Here is a 23154-nt window from a genome sequence, read left to right on the forward strand (position 1 = left end):
TTCTGATAAAGTGCTTAACTTTTAATCAGCTACGTCCCCCAAGTCTATCTGAGATCAGTGTGAGCATTTCCATACTAATGGTTTTCTCCGTTAGGATGATCCTATGCTGTGTGTCACTTGAATGCCCATGTAGTGGTCCCTGTTCACTGGCCCCTTCCAATGACGTTTATTTAAGCTGACTTAGTTACTAGTCTAACGATAGGTTACTGGGAATAATGTATCAGTGAAATGGGCATTCATTTTCTACCATAGTAAGGTACAGCTGACCACTGCTGCACCTCACTCAAGGTGATTGTACCCAGCAGATATGGTGTTATTTATGTTATTTGGTACACTATTGTTACGGAGACTGGATTACTACCTTAGGCTGCCAAAAGCTAGCTTCGGCACAAATGGATATGAAAACTGATTTCCTTAGGAGGGGGAAAAGAAGAAGAAAAGCAAACGAAAACAAACAAAAAACCCATCTTATATATTTTATAAATGCACTTTATGTACTTTTTTTTTATATAAATGCCCCTAAGTTTCCCGAAGAAACCGAACCAACAGTTCCAAATCAACAGTTGTAGCCGAGAAATCTTGTCTTAAAAAATAAATTCAACATTATCTTATAAGGATTACGACCTCAAGTCTAATTTTATGCTTCTATTCACCAGCCCTTCATCCCTAGGATCTGAGGTCAAGGATCCTGCTCTCAGGCTTGTGATTGAAGGCGACTTGCGGTGCCCAACAGGCTCATTATTGTGAAGGTGATGATTTCTACCTCCTGACCTAGGGAAACCTTCCTTTTCAGTGAGTTCCGATTTTGCTCTTTGCCTTCCCAATTCCAAGCCTTCTCAGAAAACTAGCTGGAGAACCAGAAGGACCTGCTCCCGACCGCAGGTCGGAAGGCGGTCCTTTGCAGCCCGGTCTGGTCCTCGGCGGAGGCCTTGCGACTGCACTCCTGGCTGTACCGGGGCCACCCCTAGCTGCAGTCCCCTGCGCGCTGCACGCCACAGGTGACCACGGTGGCAGCAGCAGCAGCAGCAGCAGCGGCGGCGGCGGCGGCGGCGGCGGCGGCGGCGGCTGCAGGAGCAACCCCCGGGGGCGGCGCGGGCGGGGTCTCCGGCGTCCAGGGCCCGCCCCTCGGCCTGGCGCGCGCGGAGGCGGCGCGCACGCGCGGGGAACATGGCGGCGGCGGAGCCCTCGGTGGCCGCGCTGGCTGGCGGCGGGGTGGGCGCGGGGCCGCCGCCGCCGTCGGGCGGCGTGCCGGTGCTCTTCTGCTTCTCGGTGTTCGCGCGGCCCGCCTCGGTGCCCCACGGCGCCGGCTACGACGTGCTCATCCAGAAGTTCCTGAGCCTGTATGGCGACCAGCTCGACATGCACCGCAAATTCGTGGTGCAGCTCTTCGCCGAGGAGTGGGGCCAGTACGTGGACCTGCCCAAGGGCTTCGCGGTGAGCGAGCGCTGCAAGCTGCGCCTGGTGCCGCTGCAGATCCAGGTGGGTCCCGCCCCCGCCCGCCTGCCCGCCTGCCCGCCCGCCGGCCGAGCTGGTCCCGGCTGGGTCCCCGCCGAGCCGCTCACGCCCCCACGTGTGTGGTCCCCAGCTCCCCCGGGCTTCGTGCTGCAGCCTCCTGCGTTGTCGTGCGGCCGCCGCCGCTGCTCCTATTTTCACGGGTTGGTGCAGATCGTGGTGGTGGTGGTGGCGGTGGCGGCGAGGTGTTAGCTTTAGGGCTTGTTCCGGGAGTTGTGGTAACCAGTTGCAGAAATGCAAACTTTGCCGCGGCTCTCCTCCTCCTTTCCTTGTCATTTTGGTGACAACCGGATCGCCTCCATAGGAAGGGAACTGCAGGAGCCTCTTCAATAGCCAGCGTAACGCTAGCTTGTGAATCCTAGGCTGAGGAAGTTATACCTAAGGATTAGAGTTTATTAATTTCTGTATCGCTAAAAGCCGTCTTGCAATACGGGACAACCTCTTGTCCTAAGATCAGAGGACTCTCTGACGAATGTCTGCTTTTGAGAGGAAAGGAGGTAACTAAGGTACCACACCATCCATAGTTTTTGTTTTTGTTTTTGTTTTTGTTTTTTTCTCTACGTGTAGAATTGCTAAGTCTTTTCGCTGGAAGATGAACTGAAATGTGGCATTGGAGGTTAGAAGGAATTTTCATATCCAAGTGCCATTTTGAGAGCCATATCCCTGATTTTCGTTTCTTATCGTCTGTAGTCAGAAACAGGCTGGATGGTGCTGCCCCTCCCCCCACACCTATGGCTCCAAAGGGAGTGCTTTAACATGATGAAAGTTCATGTGTTCAGAGGACAGAGTTCATGGGCTAACTGCCAGAGCTGGAGTGGGTGGAGTGATCTGTCCTGCTGCCCAGATGGAGAGCTGCGTTCTTTAATGTCTAAGATTCTCCATTTTTATCTCTTTAAGAGTTCTAGATGACGGCTGTCTGCCATCCGTTTAGATTACCGCTGCCAAACATCCAATATGTTGGATGCACTTTTGACAACTCCATTATAAGGCCAGAATCAAAATACCAAGTGGGTCTGGAGCTATATTGAAGAAACAGACTTCTTTGTCAACCATTTCCTGCTATTGAGGGGGGCGGGCGCCTACCTGTGACTGCTGAACTAAACTAGGCTTCCAATTTTTACGTATGCTTTTGCTTTTCTGTGTGCTACAGTAGGAATTTTTATGTTTTGAAAATTTCAAGACGTGATTCAACTTTTAGATTAAAGGGTCTGAAAATCAATTGTGTGTGTTTGTGAGAGAGAGAGAGAGAGAGAGAGAAACAGAGAAAGAGACAGAGACAAGGACAGAGAGAGAGACAGACATTCATCCTGAAAAGGCAATACATAATTCAGGTCACTCAGGCTTTTGGAATAACTTATGTATAACTGATTTTTTTGGAATGATGTTTAAAACAATCATTATAACAATAGCAGTATTTTTTTCTAGCCACTAACAAATAGTATGTTTTTCTCACTAAAAACTAAGAATTCTTAAGCTTATCATACATATGTGTCTATATTTTGAAGTACTTACAAATACTTTCATATTCTCACTTTAGTAATTGTGATACCTTCCTTCCATTGTGTGCCTCTCCCAGCAGTTATAGATAATCTGAAAGAATTGCTTACATAGTATGTGACATGATATCCATGTACACATGTGTATTTATGTGTGGGGATGTATTTTCAGAAAAGATACTTCTTTTCATTGCTGCTATATTTTCTGGAACATATCTGTATAACCCTATTGACTATGGGTGTTTTATGTCCCGAAGAGTTCATTCCACACTGAAGTGGCATCTTTGAGTGCATGGCATGGTGGATACAAGCCTGGATTCAAGTTCTTGCTGGAGGTAGTAATGACGTTCATTTCTCTGAGGAGCAGAGCATAGCAAGGTAGGAAGGTCAGCAAATTGTCCTGGATTATATGCTCATCATGGCCGAGCTAGCAAAGCATGAACAAATCCTCATCAAACGTCTGGATATCTGCCATAGCTTGGCTGTTTTCTTTTCGTGGTTGATGGGAACGTTGAGCAGTCTGGAGAGCAAGCCAGACTTGAGCTTCTGTCTGTCTGTCCATTTCTCTGGATGCTGCTCCCTGCTGTTTTCCAGGGAACACCTGTCACTTGGGCAGACTCAAGGAGGCTTCTGGGGGAGGTAGGAGTGATGCAGGTGGTAGGCCTCTTGGACTCAGGAGCAGGGACTGCTAGTTCTGTGTGCAGTCCTTTGTGTGGGCAATGACCTTGGGGAAGGGTAGGTGGTTGTGCCACATTGCCCCTGCGGTTGGCAGCAGTTCTTTGGGAACTGATGATCTTGAAGACCTACCTCTATTGTCAGTACTGGTGTGGTCACTTTTTAGGGACGCCTTTTAAAAAATACCCTGTCAGAGTGACTAAATGTCTGCTTGACAGCTCAGGTAGCTGAAGGCATGGCTCATGTTTCATTCATGGTTTGTGTGCCCAGAGTCTGACAAGTAGGAGACAGAATGTAAATGAAGGCATCCTGGGGTAGAAGTTTAGGTCTTTTGATGACGATTCTCGCTTGTACTTTTCCAAAAGGTGTTGTCCAAGTCTGCATGATAGAGACGTGGAATGCTGGAGACCCATGTAAAGCTGGGACAGTCTCATACTTTGTCCAGGGCAGGAAGAGCCCAAGCAGAGGACAGGAAGAAATGGGTGCTGGCAGGGGGATGCCGGCCAGACAGGAGGGAAGGGCTTTGGCAGCTTTTGAGAACAGTAGATACGAGCTTCCCCTAGGCAGGTTATTGTGACGTGTGCCTGGGGTGGTTAATTAGGAGAGGATTTCGGTCCAGCTTTCATGTTCTGGTAAGATTTTTTTTTTGTTTTGTTTTGTTTTGTTATGTGAGTGGAGCACAGGCATTTTACTAGAAGAGACAGTCAAGTTTGTGATCAGAAAGAAGAAAAATGCAGATATAGAAAGAGGAGGAAAGAACTATGGGCTGCTGGTGGCTTCTGGTTGGAAGGTAGAGATCAGGATTGTTGGACCTTTGCTTTATCCTGTTGGGACATAGCAGGAAAACAGCATGGATAACTTCACACTCAGACCGAGTGAGGAGACTGCAGGGTGTATCTGAGGTACAGTGTGCTTTAGGGGGACATTGAGAAGAGATGCCTAGATCCTGAATTCGGGGTGTTGCCTCCAGCCTGTTGGTTTGATAGACAGAGGAGGTTATGGGATATGTGGTCATGAGGATTATGGGCCACTTCCAGACTTGCAGTATTGCCAGGTAATACCCAAACATTGTATCTTTTTGTTCCTTGTGTGTAAATTAGCTGCTACCTATAAATAAACTGCATTTGAGAGTGGGAGCTGCATGTGACCTGCATTTGATTTCTTTTCTTTCTATTTTTTTTTTTTTTTAACATTTGGTTAGTCAAGCAAGGGGAATCTTAATGTAGATTTAAATGTCAGTGTGCTCTTGGCTCAGCCCAGTTTCGCTTTCATCCCAGTTTGAGGCACAGTCTCAAGAGATCCCTCAGGTCCTGCCTCTCAGTGGGTAGGCACAGCTGGCCTTCCTTGGGGAGTCAGAGAGCTCAGACTTCATTATAAGTTGCGGGTGTAATAGTATACCAGGGACATCAATGCCTGGAGTAGGTACATATGTTCTAAAAGCAAAAGTGAAATATTCCCTTGCCAACTAAATGAACAGACTCAGAATCTGTTTTGCCAAAAATAAATCATGCGATGATGAGCCTTTTGGTGGTGTCTGGAAATGCGCTTTATGAATGAGTTTCTTAATTCTGCACACTGAATTAGTACAGTGATGTTTCTAGAGAGAACTGAGTGGTAAATCATCTTTAACCTCATTAGAGAGCTGCCCGGCCTGTGCTGACTCAAATGTTTGTTTTGAAGGATATCACCACAGCTGAAGAAAAATGCTGTTTTTCTTAGCGGTGTTAAAGATAAGGAAATTATATTGGAAGATGTTAATGATTTACCTATATTTATGTAACTGAACATAGTGAAACTGAGATTTGAACTCAGAGTTTAATCCACAGACCTAGACTGTGCCTGGAATCAATCCTTGAAGGCTGTGTGGGTGGGGTGGGGTGGGGTGGGGAAGCCTCTGTTTGAAATGGGTTGATACTGGCTTCTTTACCAAAGCCGTGCAGTTGGATTGGAAACAGGACTTCAGTGCTGATAACCTAGATCCCCTTCAGACTCTTACTCAAGTAGATCGTGTTTATCTCGTGACTATAATAGGTTATCGGGTTTAAAAGAAAAATCACCCCACTGAAAACGTTTCCCATCCCTAAGCATGTACAGATTCCTCCCTGTAGCACAGGGGCTGCCATAAGCACTGCTAACCGAGGGGCTTGTATTTCTTGAGGCTACAGCCCAAGGGTGTGGGCAGGGATGGTTCCTTCTGAGGAAGAGTCTTTTCATGACTTTCTCTACCTCCGGTTTGTAGAAGACTGCATCTTATAGATAGCATCACTCCAGTCTCTGCTTTCATGGCCAAGGCCTTCTTGTATGTGTGTCTGTCTGTCCATCTCTCTGTATAAGCATCTCCTTTGCATACAGACACCAGCCATCTCTAGTTACTTACCCACCTTACTTCAGTGGGTGACTTTATCTTAAGTTATCTGTAGTACTCCAGCTTTATGGAAGGTCATTCTCTAAGGTACTGGGGTTAGGAATTTCAGGTATGACTTTACAGAGGGTGGGGGACACTGTTCAACAGTGTGACACCATATCTTACTTCCATTCCAGGAACTGGTATGTGTCATTAAGCTAGGCCACCCATTGTTTGTGTTCTTGAGTGGCTTGTGGCCATTTTGTAAAATGATCAGAGTACATGGCCAGGGTAGTATCCAACTTTTCTGTGAAAAGTCTGTAGGTGAGAAATCTGCCACGTTGTGGTAGGTCTAAAGGAAGTGGACAAAGATTTTCCACCTAAATTCTGTCTCTCAAACTCTTGTTTGAGGAAGTCGTTGATATGTGTACGTTCATGTGTAGTTATAGGTGATTTGGCTTTTGCATCTGCACTGATTGGCAAGTGCTACATTTTTGCTTCTGAAGATAATTGGTCAGCCCTGCTTGCACCATGGCAACATTGGTCATCTTGTAGTTGTAAAATGTATATTTGGGGCCATTGGCTATAGTTTTTGGTACCTACAATTTAGTTTTAATTAAAATTTTTTTGACTTAGGGTAGGGAATTCCTGAATTAGAATTGAATTGAATTGTAACAGCATCTTGTTGGACTCTGTGCATTTCGGGATAGGGAGGAGACAGGATTAGGTGGATAACATGGTTAGAATTTCTTGAGTTTTGTTTTTATTTTTGTTCTTTTTCTGGCTTCGTGGATCTGGAGGTTATTTCTACAGTCACACCTTATCTTCAGCTACCATGTCCCAGGGAAGTCATTGTTTTTATTTTAAATAAGGCTTGCATTTTAGAAGAGTTAGATTGATGCTGCAGTTGCTTAGATAGTACAGACTTTGTGTCTTCCTCTGCCCAACTCATTCCTCTGTTGTTCATATTGTACTTTCTTGTGGTTCATTTGTCACAACCAGTGGAATAGCACGGTGGATCCTTTTAAATTGCCTTTATTATTTTAAAATTTTTCAGTATACATGTGCATCTCTAGAGTCACAGAACTTATGGAATGAATCTCTCTCAATATATAAAGGAAATTTGTTGGAATAACTTACAAGCTGTGGTCCAATTAATCCAACAATGGCTAACCCTGAATGGAAAGTCCAAGAATCTAGTAGTTGCTCAGTCCCATTAGGCTAGGTGTCTCAGCTGGTCTTCTGTAGATGTTGGAATCCCAGAGAAGTAGGCTCCAGTGGCAGTGAAGGAATGGATGTGCCGGCAAAGCGAGGGCAAACAGGCAAAGAAGAAAGAAACCCTTCTTTTTCCCTTGTCCTTATATAGGCTTCCAGCAGAAGGTGTGGCCTAAACTAAAGGTGCATCTTCTCGCCTCAAGATGCAAATCAGAGGTGCGCCCTCCATTTCTGGATTGTAGTTTGCTCCAGATGTGGTCAAGTTGACAACCAAGATCAGCCATCACAGTGGGTATATGCTTGTGAGTGCAGGTGCCTTTGGAGTTCAGAAGAGGTGTCAGATCACCTGGATCTTGAGTTACAGGCAGTTGTGAGCTGGGAACTAAACCTGGGCTTTTAACCAGTAAGTCATCTCTCCAGCCCCTGCACACTGGTTTTTACTGGCCTTTCCTTCTTGTCTTTTTTCTGTTTTGAGTTTCAGGCTGACCTTATCCAAGATCTAGTCCAGGATGCAGTTAAATCCACTTGCCTTGCCTACTCCGTTTCCTCTGTGCTATGACACTTTCCTTGATTTAATTGCTATGAATGGCTTTGACAGTATTGAAAAGCCCCAGTCAGATGTTTGGGGGGGGGGGGGGGGGGTCTCAGTTTTCCCTAGGGGTAGACTGAGATTGTAGGACTGCGAGAACCCATGAAGGCCATTCTTGTGTCAAGTACTCAAACGCTTGGTGTGGCATCATTGAGTACACGAGTGAGGATCTTCTAGCTCGTTTGTGTGTCAAGGAGTTACTCTCCTGCCTCCACACTCTACCCCAGGAAGATGTTTGCCAGATGCAGCCACATGCAAGGGTACCGGGAAGACTCAGAAACCCCATCTTTACAATAAAACATGTCACTATTCACTGTAGCAACGTCCTTTGCTTGCTGAAAAGAGCTCTGTGGGGTGGAGATGGCTGTAGGGCCGTTTTTCTTCTGACCTCAGAACATATATTTAGATTTCTGGCTAGGTAAGTATTTATTCAAATATAGCTTAATATTTTGACAAATAATTTAACAAAATAACTTGATATATTTTGACCATTTTTATCTGTGGTCCCTCTAAAATAGTGTATTTTTTGACGTATCCTTTTTTTTTTTTTTTTTTGACATATTCTTAATACTAGAATGACATTTTCCTAATTTAGAACAGTGTGTTACTACCTCACCAGATGCCAAGTGGACCTGAGCTTGGCCTGCTTTCCTTGTATTTTGGATCTCTTTTTCCATCTCCTCTGTCCGTTCTTGACACTGCTAATTTGTCTGCCTCCAGCACTCTATTTCTGATTGTTTGTATCTCTCTAATTTTTTTGTGAATTTAGAATGCAGACTACCAGTCTTCTGCGGGACCCACAGTGTCAGACTATGTAGACTACGTTGGTATGGGAAAGCTGGAGCCCTGAGTATGTGTGTGAACTGTTGAGTGTGTGTGAACAGTGAGTATGTGAACTGTGAGTATGTATGTGAACAGTGAGTATGTGTGAATAGTGAGTGTGTGAACTTGTGTGAACTCTGAGTATGTGTGTAAACAGTGAGTATGTGTGAACTGTGAGTATGTGAACTGTGAGTATGTGTTAACTGTGAGTATGTGTGTGAACAGTGAGTATGTGTGAACTGGGAGTGTGAACTGTGAGTATGTGTGTGAACAGTGAGTATGTGTGAACTGTGAGTATGTGAACTGTGAGTATGTGTTAACTGTGAGTATGTGTGTGAACAGTGAGTGTGTGTGAACAGTGAGTATGTGTGAACAGTGAGTGTGTGAACTTGTGTGAACTCTGAGTATGTGTGTGAACAGTGAGTATGTGTGAACAGTGAGTGTGTGAACTGTGAGTATGTTTTAACTGTGAGTATGTGTGTGAACAGTGAGTATGTGTGTGAACAGTGAGTATGTGTGAACTGGGAGCATGTGTGAACTGGGAGCATGTGTGAACTGGGAGTGTCTGTGAACAATGAGTATATACGAACAGTGAGTATATGTGAACGGTGAGTGAGCATGTCAGGGCTTGACTGTTGGCATACTTACGTACGTGCCAGAGGTGTCCCGTGCAAACTTGCTGGCTAGTGGAACGGCAAGCTTGGCTGAGTTGTGTTAGTGTAATTTCAGAGAGGCCACTGGTAAATAAATTGTTTTGTATCATACACCTTAACACAGTGGCACTGTGATACTACTTCTTGCTTAAATTTATGAAAGAGAAACCATCATTTTGAGCATAGTGAACTAAGATTTAATGTCTACTGGGATTTTAAAATGCATGAGTCATTTGTAGTGATTGCTTTTTAAAAATAATATCCTAAATACACACAAAAAAAATGGTCTTCCTGGCTTCTGTGTAGAGGTCACATTCACTGCTTTGGAGATGACTGAAGTACAGGCAATCGGCAGGCACTTTGCTCAGCTGATAACTGCACGTGTCACCAAGCCTGATGACCTGAGGTCTAACCCCAGAGGCCCCCTAGGTCTAACCCCAGAAGCCAGGTGGCGGTAGGAGAGAAGAGTCTCCGAGTTGTTACCTGATTTCCTGGTGTAAATCCTGGAGCTTGCACATACACAGACACACACACATTGAACAAATAAACGTTAAAGCAAACAAATGTACAGGTAAAAGGTATCATTGAAAAACAGAGTGAGAAAACAGCCAAAGCACTTGAGCATTTATTTTAATAATAATGCTTTATTGGTAAAGGTAGAGTCTCTCCATAGGGTTAACTGACGGTGGCTCTCACTGCCTAGTGTAATCTTCTGGATTGCCCGTGTGAAGAGTGTGCACGCTGTAGCCTCAGCGGGAGATGCAAGTACTAGAGTCTCCAGCCTGAACACGGGCAGAAGCCATCACAGAGCGGTTAGAGTAGCCACAGCTTTGGGCATAATAGATTGATTTCAGAGGCTCCTTTAATCCACGTAGGAATTGTTTCCTCTAGAGTCCACTGCATGCAGGGATGGTAAAGGCCGAGTCTAGAGCTGAGCTGCTGCACCATGCAATCAGGACACAGACTTCTCCAGGGAATTCTTAATAATTGATATCTGTGGGTGGCTTTAGGGGATGCAAAACAGGATAAGTGGAGGGGTTTTAGTGGGTGACTAGGAAGTAATGACATCGGTTTCTTCAGGAGGAACACATCCTCTGCAGAGCTTTCTTTAATTTGCAAAGGTAGAAAGTAATTGGGCTTTTCAGTCTCCGTGAAGTTGAAGTCCTGTATTCAGTGTGAATTTTAGTTAGTGGCTCCATCACTGGGCCCTGCCTGTTGGAGTTGGATTCCTGCAGCAGATGGGAAGGTTGGAAATTTGGTTCCCAGTTTTCCCCTTAGCTCATTAATTTCCCCACTTGTGGTAATGTTTAGGAATTCACCCTCCGGTGTATTCCTTTCCCAGCCCAGGGCCGTTCCCTTGTGTCCTTTACTGCCCTCCAGAAGTTCCCTTGCAAGTGGCAGCTTGGTCTTTTTATCTCGAGAGCAGTGATTGTGTGTTTGCTGTGAATTGGTGCGTTTTCTACTTGTTAGTTTTGTGTTTCATAGTCTCCAAATACAGACTGGTTTTTTTATTGTTACTTTCTTTACATGAAGTAGTTTAAAATTTAATTTCTGTGCCTGTCATACCACTACCAGATTTGTATTTTACTATTGTACATATTTATTTTCTGATTTGAACAATAACATTCAGCAAATGCTTTTAAATACACTCAAAAATAAAGAGTATAAGAAAGATAATACTCAAGCTCTCTATATGTATGTATGTGTGTGTGTGTGTGTGTGTATGTATGTATAAAACTACCTGCTAACTTTTTGATATTTTCTTTTTCTTTATTATTTTTATATTATTGAAATCCTATTCAGGTGTGCTGTTGTCAGAATTAACATTATATGGTAACTATTTCTCCTTAGATGGAAGAAATTCTTTGAAACATGTACATATTTTTAATTGACTAAAATCCTTTTTCTCTGAATATATTAAAAAGTCATTTAAACATTTAGATATTGTTAGTATTTGCTTTAATTTCCCCTTCCCTACCAAATGCAGTTTGGAGAATGTCTTTGTGGGTAATGCCTTTTTATTTTTTCTTGGTAATTCCTGTAGTATCGGATCTGTTAAGTTTGCTTACTGAGACAGAAAATAGGAACATTTTTCTTCTTGCACTGACCTCCACTGGAGTTAAATGTCATTGTAATACAAATGCCAGATCATTCTTGTCTCCTTTTTCCCTCAGCTTACGACCCTGGGAAATCTCACACCTCCGAGCACTGTGTTTTTCTGCTGTGACATGCAGGAGAGGTTCCGACCAGCCATCAAGTACTTTGGAGACATTATTAGTGTGGGACAGAGACTGGTACGCTTGGGTGTTTTTGTCTGTTCCAATTTGCTGAGACACAACATGCGTTCATACTCAACACATTTTTTGCACTTTTGTATGGTACCCTTTTTTTTTTCAGTTGCAAGGAGCTCGGATATTAGGAATTCCGGTTATCATAACAGAACAGTACCCCAAAGGCCTTGGCAGCACGGTGCAAGAAATCGACCTAACAGGTGTGAAACTGGTTCTTCCGAAGACCAAGTTCTCTATGGTGTTACCTGAAGTTGAAGCAGCCTTAGCCGAGATTCCTGGTGTCCGGAGTGTTGTATTATTTGGAGTAGAAGTAAGTACCCTCTTGGGTTTGGGGCATGTGTGGTCTTGTTTATAGGATGCTAGTAGGTAAGTGGCACTGAGGGGAAATGGCCAGCACTTGTTACATGTCCTCCACCCTCATGGCACTGAGTTAAATAAATGCCTTATGGCTGTTGCTACTGCGAGTGCTCACACCAGCCCTGTGAACTATGTATCCTTTGTCTCCCAGGATCACAGATGAGAAAGTAAAGTATAACGATATTAGTGACATCAGGCAGCATTTGAATCTGGGCCAATGGTCTTCAGCTGTCTTGAAAACCACCTGCTTCCTGCTTTGGAAGACATTTTCCCCACAGGCATTATTTTTACTTGTGTATTACTGGACTTCACTGGGGGCACATTTTCTACTGTACCCTACCTCACCCCACCCCCAAGGTTATAGTTCATCATCCTTTAAACAGGCTTGTGTACATGCTCTTATGAAAGAAAACATACTCATGGATTCCTAGTTCCAATTTCAGCTGATTTATTACATTTTATTTTATTTATTTTTTTGAGATAACACCTTGCTGTGTAGTACAGAATGCACAATATAACCTAAGCTAGCATCGAACTTGTAGCAATCCTCCTGCATCTACCTCCTAAGTGCAGAAATTACAGGGCTATGCCTCCATACTCAGCTCATTTCTAACTTTTAAACAACTAGTATACTGAAATTTTAAAATTTACCAACAAAATTATTAATGCAACAAAATAGCAGTAATTTAACATGGTTATATTTTGATAATAAGGTTTTATCGTAATAGATTTTTCAAAGCAGAAAAATATAATCTTAAATTTAGATGCCCATTAAGTATTTTTTTATATGTTTAGTTCAGTCGTGACAGTGGAGAGGAAGCTTGTTCGTGCAAACATGTACTACAAATGCAGTAGCTTCTGCACATATTTTTATTCATCATTCTTAACTCTCATGCACAATGGGAATCTTTTCTGAGCAGTGGACTGCTCCAGTACTATCTAAAGGAAGTCGTGGCTGGTTGCTCATCAAAGCTGTCTTGTCATGGAAAAGACAGTCAACATTGTGGCAACATTACAAACATAACTCTCGTTGGTTATGTGATGTAGTTACTGTGAGAGGGAGTTTTTGCCTTGTGTCCTCTGCTAAAGCAGTGCTAAAAGTCAATGCCTGTGAAGACCGGGTCTGTACAGGATAGTTGTTGGCAATGGACACTTGGGAAATCCTAGTTTTTTCAAATGAAGTAAACCGAAGCTAGATACTGCTGATTTATGCTCAAAACTACCTGGCTAGCTGGAGCCTAAACTAAATGGGAAAAGGGTCATTTGATTTTTCAGTCCTTTCTGTTCTGCCCTAATGTATATTTGTAAAATGTTTTCATGGTTTTGGGCCTGCATTATATATTATTTACCTTCTCCTGTCTTTACTTCTGTGTGACTCCATTTCCCCAGTGCTTTCTCGGTACTGTGGCCTCATTCTTTTGAGTTATGTACCCGATGCGAATGTAGACATAAGCCCAATTGCCAGCGGCCCCACAGCTGAGTGATAATAGTGAGCTTTCTCAAGGCCGCTCCTAGGGCTTAGATGAAAGTCATTAGAAATCGCACAGAATCCTGAGAGTGTGTTCAATGTGACCCTGAGAAACATTGCTGAAAGCCAGTTCATGGTCTGTAGAAATGCTGACGTGTGTTGGAGCTCACCTAGCTCAGGAGAGCCAGAACAGTGCTGTTAAATGTTACAATGGCCTCTTTCATCCTTTTTGAACACATATAAAGCACCAACAGTGTCCTGCATTCTTACATGTGATGCTTTGCTTTCCTGCAAGACACACGTATGTATCCAGCAAACTGCCCTGGAGCTGGTTGGCCGAGGCATTGAAGTTCACATCGTTGCGGATGCCACCTCCTCAAGAAGCATGATGGACAGGATGTTTGCTCTTGAGGTACTCGTTTTACTTAAAAATAAGTTGTTCATTGAGTTTTCTGAAAAATTAGGAGTCTTGAGTATTTAACAGTCCCTAAAACTTTGCCTCTTAAACTTAAGCTTGCTCTCAGCATATCAGGACCATTTCTTTTCCGAGAAACCATTGTACTTGCTTTTCTATTTCACATTTTTTTCTTGGGATTAGATTTCTAGAGATGCCAAGAATCCCTTGATAGCTTTGTGGTCACTTCACTGTGGTGTTCAACATGGACTAGACATTCCTCAAGTAGCCGGGACTGAATTTTACAGAACTGCACAGTAAAAACAGTTCACAGAGATTCAACGCACGCAATATGTAGCCCCGAACTCTGGCAGAATGGATGTAAGCGTGAGTCAGCCTAGTGTAGGTGACTGTAGACAGGACCCACGTGCTGCGTCCCGGCTGACACTGGAGCTTTGAGCTGTCAGACCGAGTCACGGACTCAGCCATTCTTTGCAGTGGTGCCTCATAATCATCTGAACTAAGTCCCTTCTATTCCAGGACTGTTGAGACTAGCAGGTAATCCTGGGGAAGTTTTACTACAGAAGATGTGTGTGTGTGTGTGTGGGGGGGGGTCCTCCCTCTCATACTTAATTCTAATTCACCAATAATTTGGGATGTACATGTGGGTTCAATTTCTGAATCGTTAAGCTACTTATTTCTGTTAGGAATGACAAATACCGGGGCTTGCAAGGTGACTCAGAGGGTGAAGGACTTGCTGAAGAAGGCTGGTGACCTGAGTTCAGTTCCCGAATCCCACAGTGAAAGGGGAGAAGTGGCTGCTGAATGGTATCCTCTGACCTCCACAGGCACACCTAACACAGGAGAGGGCACACACATGCATGCACGCACGCACGCGCGCACACACACACATTAATAATAAATAAAAACTCAAAGCAATTGTAATGAAATGCCGGAGGGTTTGTGGTTGCGAGATCATCCAGTACTCTGGGTACAGACTGGCTTGTGCATTGTTCCTTGCTGGGACTGTGCCAGCTCTGTAGCCTAGAGTGCCCTCAAGTGTGCAGAAGGAATGGATGGAAGAGGAAAGGCCACGGGAAGCAGGCCATAGGTAGTAACAGCCGTGCAGCCTCCTTTCTTGGCTTTCCCGTAATGAGTACCTGTTGTGATTACAGGTAGAAGTTTGCTGTTTATTTATTGCAGTATTTATACTTATTCTTCTTTTAAGTCCTTTCCCGTCTCAAGTCCAGTTTGTGTCGCTCAAGTGGTCTTGGGTTTGAGTCCAGCCCTGCCGTGTGGTTGGTTAGCCTGTCAGGCCTCATATTCTTAAGAAACCGACTCACCTTTCTCCTGGTAACCGTCAATGCCAGTGGCTCCTCAGCTAGTTGTGGAGTGATGTGTCCACCTCCCCTCTCAGGGCTGGGATTTTTGTCTGTTTTGGGAATACACGGGTCTTGCGTGTGCTATTAAAATCGCTGAGTTCAAATGTGCATTTGCCCTGCTGTGCCTCGAAAATGCTGCTTCCTGCTGCTATTCACTACTTCCCACTCTTACAGTCTTTCCATCCCTTTTTCCTCAAAGACCCCAGAGCCTTGGGGTGAGGAGCGTGAAACCGTTGTCCGATAGGTAGAAGTTTCTTTGGTTAAACAGCCCCATGCTCATTGAAAATGTTGGTTTTTCTAACTTGTAATAAATGATGCTGCTTTTCACGGCACCAGCAACGATCTGTAAGCTCTTCTAAAGCCTTGAGCTCATTCTGATCCACTCTTCAAGCTTCCTCCTAAACCTGAGGCTTTACAGCTCCAGTCAGGTCAGTCTCCTCTCAGCCAGCAACTGTCTTCATGTACCTTTACATGGAAACTTCATTGCCATGGTAATGCTCAGACTTTGAAGTATTTCAAAGGAACCAAATGGCCAAAAGCCATGCAAACAAAATAAAACCTTGTTTGCTGGGAAGATAGGTCAGGACCTTCCTTCTACATTCATACAAATTTTATTTTATTTTTTCTTCTCTCATACATTATATCCCGACCAGAGTTTCCCCTCCCTCCATTCTTTCCATTTTCTTTCAGAAAAGAGGAAGGCCTTCAGGGCTATCAACTGAATGCAGCGTAACAAGTTACAGTAAGACTAGGCGCAAGCACTCATGTCAAGACTGGATGAGGCAACCCATTAGGAAGAAAAGGGTCCCCAAGAGAAAAAGGCAAAAGAATCAGAGACACCCCCATTCCCACTGTTAGGACCAATGAAAGCCCCAAGCTAAACAACCACAACATGTATGCAGAGGGCCTAGTGAGGACCCCAGCAGGCTCTGTGGTTGTGTTTCAGTCTCTGTGAGCCACCATGAGTCCTGCTTAGTTGAATCTGTGAGCCCTGAGATGTTCTAAAAAGGGACAGAAAGAGCCTGATCTTCAGCATGAACACAGAAGAGTCTGCTTGGGTTAAAACATCAAGGTCGAAAGTGGGAAAGTGACTACAGCAGGTGAGGTGATGGTGTGCAGTGTCTGCAGGTGAGGTGAGGTGATGGTGTGCAGTGTCTGCAGGTGAGGTCAGTGATGGTGTGCAGTGTCTGCAGGTGAGGTGAGGTGATGGTGTGCAATGTCTGCAGGTGAGGTCAGGTGATGATGTGCAGTGTCTGCAGGTGAGGTGATGATGTGCAGTGTCTGCAGGTGAGGTGTTGATGTGCAGTGTCTGCAGGTGAGGTCAGATGATGATGTGCAGTGCCTGCAGGTGAGGTCAGGTGATGATGTGCAGCTTCTGCAGGTGAGATGAGGTGGTGGTGTGCAGTGTCTGCAGGTGAGGTGATGGTGTGCAGTGTCTGCAGGTGAGGTCAGGTGATGGTGTGCAGTGTCTGCAGGTGAGGTGAGGTGATGGTGTGCAGTGTCTGCAGTGTGAGGTGAGGTGATGATGTGCAGTGTCTGCAGGTGAGGTGAGGTGATGGTGTGCAGTGTCTGCAGGTGAGGTAGTGATGATGTGCAGTGTTGCGGTGGGTCAGAGTGATGTGCAGTGCCTGCAGGTGAGGTCAGGTGATGATGTGCAGTTTCTGCAGGTGAGATGAGGTGGTGGTGTGCAGTGTCTGCAGGTGAGGTGATGGTGTGCAGTGTCTGCAGGTGAGGTCAGGTGATGATGTGCAGTGTCTGCAGGTGAGGTCAGGTGAAGATGTGCAGTGTCTGCAGGTGAGGTCAGGTGAAGATGTGCAATGTCTGCAGGTGAGGTCAGGTGATGATGTACAGTGCCTGCAGGTGAGGTCTGATGATGATGTGCAGTGTCTGCAGGTGAGGTCAGGTGATGGTGTGCAGTGTTTGCAGGTGACATCAGGTGATGGTGTGCAGTGTCTGCAGGTGAGGTGAGGTGGTGGTGTGCAGTGTCTGCACATGAGGTGAGATGATGGTGTGCAGTGTCTGCAGGTGAGGTGATGGTGTGCAGTGTCTGCAGGTGAGGTCAGGTGATGATGTGCAGTGTCTGCAGGTGAGGTGAGGTGGTGGTGTGCAGTGTCTGCAGGTGAGGTGAGGTGGTGGTGTGCAGTGTCTGCAGGTGAGGTGAGGTGGTGGTGTGCAGTGTCTGCAGGTGAGGTGAGGTCAGGTGATGGTGTGCAATGCCTTCCAGTTTGTAGGCTGCTCCTCTCTGTTCTATCTTGCTATAGGGATCATGCAATTTGTCTCTAAAGTTTTTGGAGAAATGCTTTCGTGTTATGTTAACTAGAAGTTAGCAGCAGCATGGCCAGCTCCTTTTCTTCTGTACTCCCTCAGAGCAGAACTACTTCAGATCATCCTTATTCATATTGCCTGTTAAATTTATTTCACCTGCAAGATGTATGGTTAGTACACGAAAGGCCCGTGGCCTGGACTTTATTCACTGGATGTTTCCTGGTATGTACTGGCCATCTTTTGAGCAGTGTCACCTTGAAGTAAATAATTGTTCATAAGCACATAATAAATGGCTGTACCCCCATACACCTGCCTGATTTTGTCTGACCTCAGAAGAATTGCAGAATGGATGGAGTAACTCTTCTCTTGAACTTGATGCCCCTCTGGCTTTTGGTGTTGCTTGGATATGAAGTGGGTTGCTTGGATATGATGTGTGCACCAAGGAATCTTCCTTTATCGTTGACCCAGTTGGGCTGACTGCAGGTGTAAGGAGGAGTCTTCCATAGCCTAATGCCCCATTTTACCTCTGGAGAGAAAGTGGGCTGAGACTAAGCATGATCAGGATGTGGGCAGGAGCACCTGAAGCTGTTGCTATTGTCTGCTCAGCTTCCTCTCAGATTGAGGAGGGCAAGCTCTATGCACACACCTAGAAGCCTGTTTTAAAAGCTTTGCATTTTCTGTACCACATCTTCCTTCTCACTTGGGTTCTTTGCTTGGTTATTTTTCAGCCCTCAGTCTTGAGGTAAGTAGCACTGTACACCCCAGTGTGACCCAGCTTCCAGCACCACCAAAGATTATTAGTGTAGATAGACAAGACTTGGGTCCATACAGCACAAGAAAAAGCCCTGCCCTCTTCCAAGGTTCCTATAGCAGATGCTTCTTGGGACAGCCATTTGCCCTTTACCCTGGAGTTTGTGACTACTGAGTACTACAGAGAGTGAACCTCTGCTGTGGGAGTCTCTCGTGGAGCCGGACATCTCCCACTCACCTGCATTCTTGAGAACAGTCCTGTTGTGGAGCTTTACATAGTTACCGATTTTATAACCTTGTTTAATCATTCTAAAAAGTTTGTAATAGCAGAAGAGGTGGTGGTTCCATTATTCCCTAGGGCAGATTCTCAAACTTTACATGAGGCCCTTCACTTCTACCAATTGTAGCTGGAATATTACTCTGGTCTTGCCAAACCCCCACAGTTCCGTGGCCCACTTACAAAATAATCACTCAGAAGCTTATATTAATTATAACTGCTTGGCCATTAGCTCAGGCTTATTACTGACAAGCTCTTACACTTAAATTAACCCATAATTCCTATTTATGTTTAGACATGTGGCTTGGTACCTTTTCTCAGTTCTGCCTTGTCATCTTGCTTCCTCTGTGTCTGGCTGGCAACTCCTGACTCAGCCCTTCCTCTTCCCAGAATTCTCCTCATCTCTGGCCCAGCCTATACTTCCTGCCTGGCTACTGGCCAGTCAGTGTTTTATTAAACCAGTGTACAAAAGCATTATCCCACAGCACTCTAATATCAATCTTTTAATCAAGAAAATGGCCTGCAGGCTTGCCTGGAGACCAGTCTGATGGAAGCAACTTTCTTAATTAAGTTTTCTTCTTCCCAGAAGACCTCAGCTTGAGTGTCAAGTTGACAGAAATTGACTGGCTCAGATGGGGATATGACTTACACTGCTGTCCTCTCTCTTTGTTCATGTTTTACATGATTAGCCTGGTAATCTAGCACCTACAGATCTTAACACCGGCTCCCCGTCTCCCTTTATTTATTTCTAAACCATTATTAATGTGGAGAAATACCCATGATGGGGTTGTGATACATCTGTTTCTGAAACCTTTCTCTATCACTGAATTTATTGCTATGGCTGAGAACCATTGTTATAGATGAGGCCTAATTATCGTCCTGGCCCACTTCTGTTGTTTTTAAATAATCTCCATTTTCTTGTTCACTTCTTGCTGTTTCTATTTTCTAGCGCCTTGCTCGAACTGGGATCATCGTAACCACCAGCGAGGCTGTTCTGCTACAGCTGGTGGCTGACAAAGACCATCCGAAATTCAAGGAAATTCAGAACCTGATTAAGGCGAGTGCCCCAGAGTCTGGTCTGCTCTCCAAAGTATAGAATACTTGAAGGATTGGGATCCTCGACGACGGGACCGCAAGCCAGACAAGCTCTTGTCTCTACTAAAACTAAAATGTTAAGTCAATAGCAGCTCCTTCTTTGCAGCTCTTAGTAACTCTTACCTGGCTAGACCATTGGGTACAAGCATTTAGTTACGATGTCAAGGCTTCAGGTGCTGCTTATCTTCTTTGTCTCTTAATGGGCTTTTATTTATTAAGACAAATTACAATGGAGGTGCCTGTTTTGTCTACACCATATACGCCAACCGTATCTTTCCAAAGTGCACCCTCTGGTGAAGTTTTCTTAAATTGTGCACTTTACAGAAAAAAAAAAAAAATCAAAAAAACATCTACCATAATGATTTGAGTTTTCTATTGTCGTGAAACATCCGTTGTAATGTCAGTGTAGACCCAGTGTTTTCCCTTCACAGGCTGACTGGTGAACGATTGCTGGGTGGGAATTGACACACAGGGCTCTGTATTGTCACCTGCTTCTGTCACAGTGTGGAATTGCTGACTGAGTGAGGTACGTTTTTTTAACCAGAGCAAATTACCTTATATATTGTTGTATCTGTCTCGATTGTCCTGCTTTGCTTATTCCTGGTACCATCTTTGTGGATTTTCTTCCTCTGGCTAGTGGTCAGCGCTCGTGTTTTTCCACTGAATGTTTTACATCCTCGTTGTTTTAATTTTGTCAAAAGATGGGAGTGATTTGCTGTGCTGGGTGACTGACAGTGTTACCCTAACATAATGCCTTTACAGTCTTTTGGAGTGAATCTTTTGGTATACACAAGTGTTAGTGGAGAAGTAAACACTGTAAAATGTAGTTTTAAAATGCCCATATTGCCCTTTGCATTTTCTCTCTCTGCTGTTCAAACATTGTTATTGCTGACGTCATCAACAGTGACTCGGTAGGGGTAATACTGTGGTCATTGTCAACCCATCCATGAGTTTATTTTTCATTTAATACTTATTAGTGCTTAAAAATCTTTTTAAAGAGTGTTGTGATTTGTGGAACATTACTCTCTTTGTATTAAATTAAAGGAAATGTATTACCTGGGTGAAATTGTTTTTTTTTCCCCCCCATGGCTCCATGAGTACTAGTTAAGGAATTCTAATGACTTTTCATAGGTAACAGATTTAATATTTATAATCTTAAAAGTCATGGGAACTTTCAAAGGAGGAGAATCCTTTGCAGTCTCAGACTGATGGAGTTGTTACAGGGCCTCCTTGTTGGAGCTATAGAAATGCGTTTTGTTCTTTGAGCCTTGGTAAGACACCGCAGCCTAGTGTTCTTGGTGTGCTCAGATGTTTGCTTTAGAATAATGGCTCTCAGCGTGTGGGTTGCCACCCCTTTGGGGGTCAAATGAGCCTTTCACAGGGTTCACTTATCAGATATCTTGCATATCAGATATTTACATTATGATTCATAACAGTAACAAAATTACAGTTATGAAATAGCAACAAAAGTAATTTTATGGTTGAGGGTCACCCCAACATGAGGACCCAAAGGGTTGCAGCCTTAAGAAGGTTGAGAACCACTGCTCTAGAAAATGAGTCCACAAAGAAGCATCATATAGTTATCTACATTTTACAGTAATTTCTAATAAATGTAATCTAGTGCATTTCATACTTTTATTATCCGGAGAGAGCTTGTTAAAATACTGATTCTAGCTTTTTTTTTTTTTCATTTAAATAAAAAAAAAGGCATTGCCACCAGTGACACAAGGATTTAATTTAGAATGGTTTCCTTCCCTTGGACACACACACCTCTTCCATCTCAGTGAAACACCATGCCAGTGAACCCGTCTCACGGCTGAAGCCAACCATGTGACCCTGGATTAGTGTCCTGAGGCTGCCCTAACAAAATGCCACAGTCCCCATGTCTGAAAACAACAGACTGTTTTCTTCTCAATTCTGGAAGGTCTGAGGCTCACTGTGCTGAGATCAAAGCTTGCATTGCAAAGCTGTGATCTTTTCTGGAGCCCAAAAAAGGCGGTGATCCATATCTAACAGCTCCATGCTTTCTAGAACCCACTCATGACTTTTTGGTTTTGTTTTTAGGCTTTTTTGTTTTGTTTTGTTTTATTTGTTTGTTTTGTCCCATTACTGCCATCTTCTCAGTCCTTAGGTCCTGTCTGACTTTTCTTCCTTCTTCTGCCTGGCCTAAGATCTCATGTGATTTAAGGTCTCTAACTAGCAACCTTATTCCACCTGCAGCCTTAACACCCTTTGGCCATGTAGCAAGGTTCCAGGCTCCAGGGATAAAGACATGGGTATCCTCAAAGACTGTTCTCATCACACAGATATCAGCTAGGAAATGTGAATTTAATTAATTGAATTGTATCAGGTCCAGGATTGGAAATACATGGAGACTCAGATTAATTGTGAACTCTGCCTTTTCTGTTTTGTGAATCATGCCAAGGTGGCAAGGCTTTTACATTTATGATTATAGGAAAACTGAACTGATTGTAATACATTAACTTTTGGAATGGAAGTGTCCATGACTCTGTAGGATGCTGAATCCTTTTCATTGACATAAATAAAGAACTTAAGGATGTAAGTAAGATGAGTCTGGTGTATTGAATCTCAAGGGGCCTGGGAGCAGCAAGAGGTTCCTTATGGAAATGCTCAACATCTGTGCAAACTTAATCTAAAATTAAGCTGGTAACTTATTCTAGCCAGGAAACTGAATACTCTGTTATGTCCATTGAAATATCATATTTCTCTTCTTAAAGTGGATTACTTTCACTCTTTCAAAATTGATATTTGGGCAAGCATGACTTTATAGCCGGGGAGAACGATAAAGATCCCACTCAGAAGTTCATTTTGGTTCTGTAACTGCAGATTTATAGAGACACAGGGTGTGGGCCACAGAGATGGCTTTTCCAAATTTGTACAGTAAGAGGAGAGTGTCTCCATGCCCTGTGCTTTTCATTTCATTAGCAACACTAGGAGTTATTACTCGGCAATGGTGGGGATTACCAGGGTGGATAACAATAGACAAGCACAGGAAGGGCCCACGCTCCTCTGTGTAACCTCCTGTTTCGATGAGCAAAGCTCCTGGGATATGCTTGCCCACTGAGAGCTTTGGGTGGGGATGGGAGGGTGGGGGGTTGGGGGGGTGGTATTCTCCCTCCAATGCTGTTTCTGCAGTATGTATCCAGCAGTCTCTGTTCTCCATAGCTTTCTCTAAAGCATATTTTCCTAACTCATTCGAGGAAAAGAATCACAAATGGTATGAAAATAGTGATTGTTTTCTTCATCAAATAATTGAATAGATTTCCCCACTAGTGAAATGATAACTGGTTTAGCCCTCACTGAACACTGCTGTTGCTGTTAAACTCTTGATTTGAAACAAACAAACAAAAAAAAAATCAACCCACTAGTTATCACAACATACAGCAGTTACATAGATAGAATTAAGATGAATTTTTATATACTTGGAATTGACTCCTAAAATTCTTACCTTTGTGTTATCTTTTATATTAATTAGTTTTATTTGCTATGTATGGCGAATAAAAAAAAGCTGTCTTAGCAAGAATGTTTAGTTTTAGATCACAGATACT

The 23154-nt window shown here is 44.0% G+C and overlaps 1 protein-coding gene across 1 annotated transcript; it reads left to right on the forward strand.

The window, feature by feature from the left end:
• Nucleotides 1-1160: 1160 nt before the first annotated feature.
• On the forward strand, nucleotides 1161-22152 carry Isoc1 (isochorismatase domain containing 1). The gene is made up of 5 exons (XM_028893702.2): nucleotides 1161-1479; nucleotides 11481-11600; nucleotides 11704-11907; nucleotides 13718-13834; nucleotides 19440-22152. Exons 1-5 carry the CDS (start codon nucleotides 1168-1170, stop codon nucleotides 19584-19586), a joined length of 900 nt encoding a protein of 299 aa, XP_028749535.1. The 5' UTR covers nucleotides 1161-1167; the 3' UTR covers nucleotides 19587-22152.
• Nucleotides 22153-23154: the final 1002 nt, after the last annotated feature.

This window comes from Peromyscus leucopus, chromosome 19, assembly GCF_004664715.2.
Source record: "Peromyscus leucopus breed LL Stock chromosome 19, UCI_PerLeu_2.1, whole genome shotgun sequence".
Classification (NCBI taxonomy): domain Eukaryota; kingdom Metazoa; phylum Chordata; class Mammalia; order Rodentia; family Cricetidae; genus Peromyscus; species Peromyscus leucopus.

What these genes read in the sequence shown, in the direction of transcription:
- Isoc1 (XM_028893702.2), top strand. Translation starts at nt 1,168, where the DNA reads ATGGCGGCGGCGGAGCCCTCGGTGGCCGCGCTGGCTGGCGGCGGGGTG. An exon ending in TTAGTGTGGGACAGAGACTG is followed by an intron (nt 11,601 to 11,703) that starts GTACGCTTGGGT and finishes TTTTTTTTTCAG; the next exon opens with TTGCAAGGAGCTCGGATATT. An exon ending in ACAGGATGTTTGCTCTTGAG is followed by an intron (nt 13,835 to 19,439) that starts GTACTCGTTTTA and finishes TCTATTTTCTAG; the next exon opens with CGCCTTGCTCGAACTGGGAT.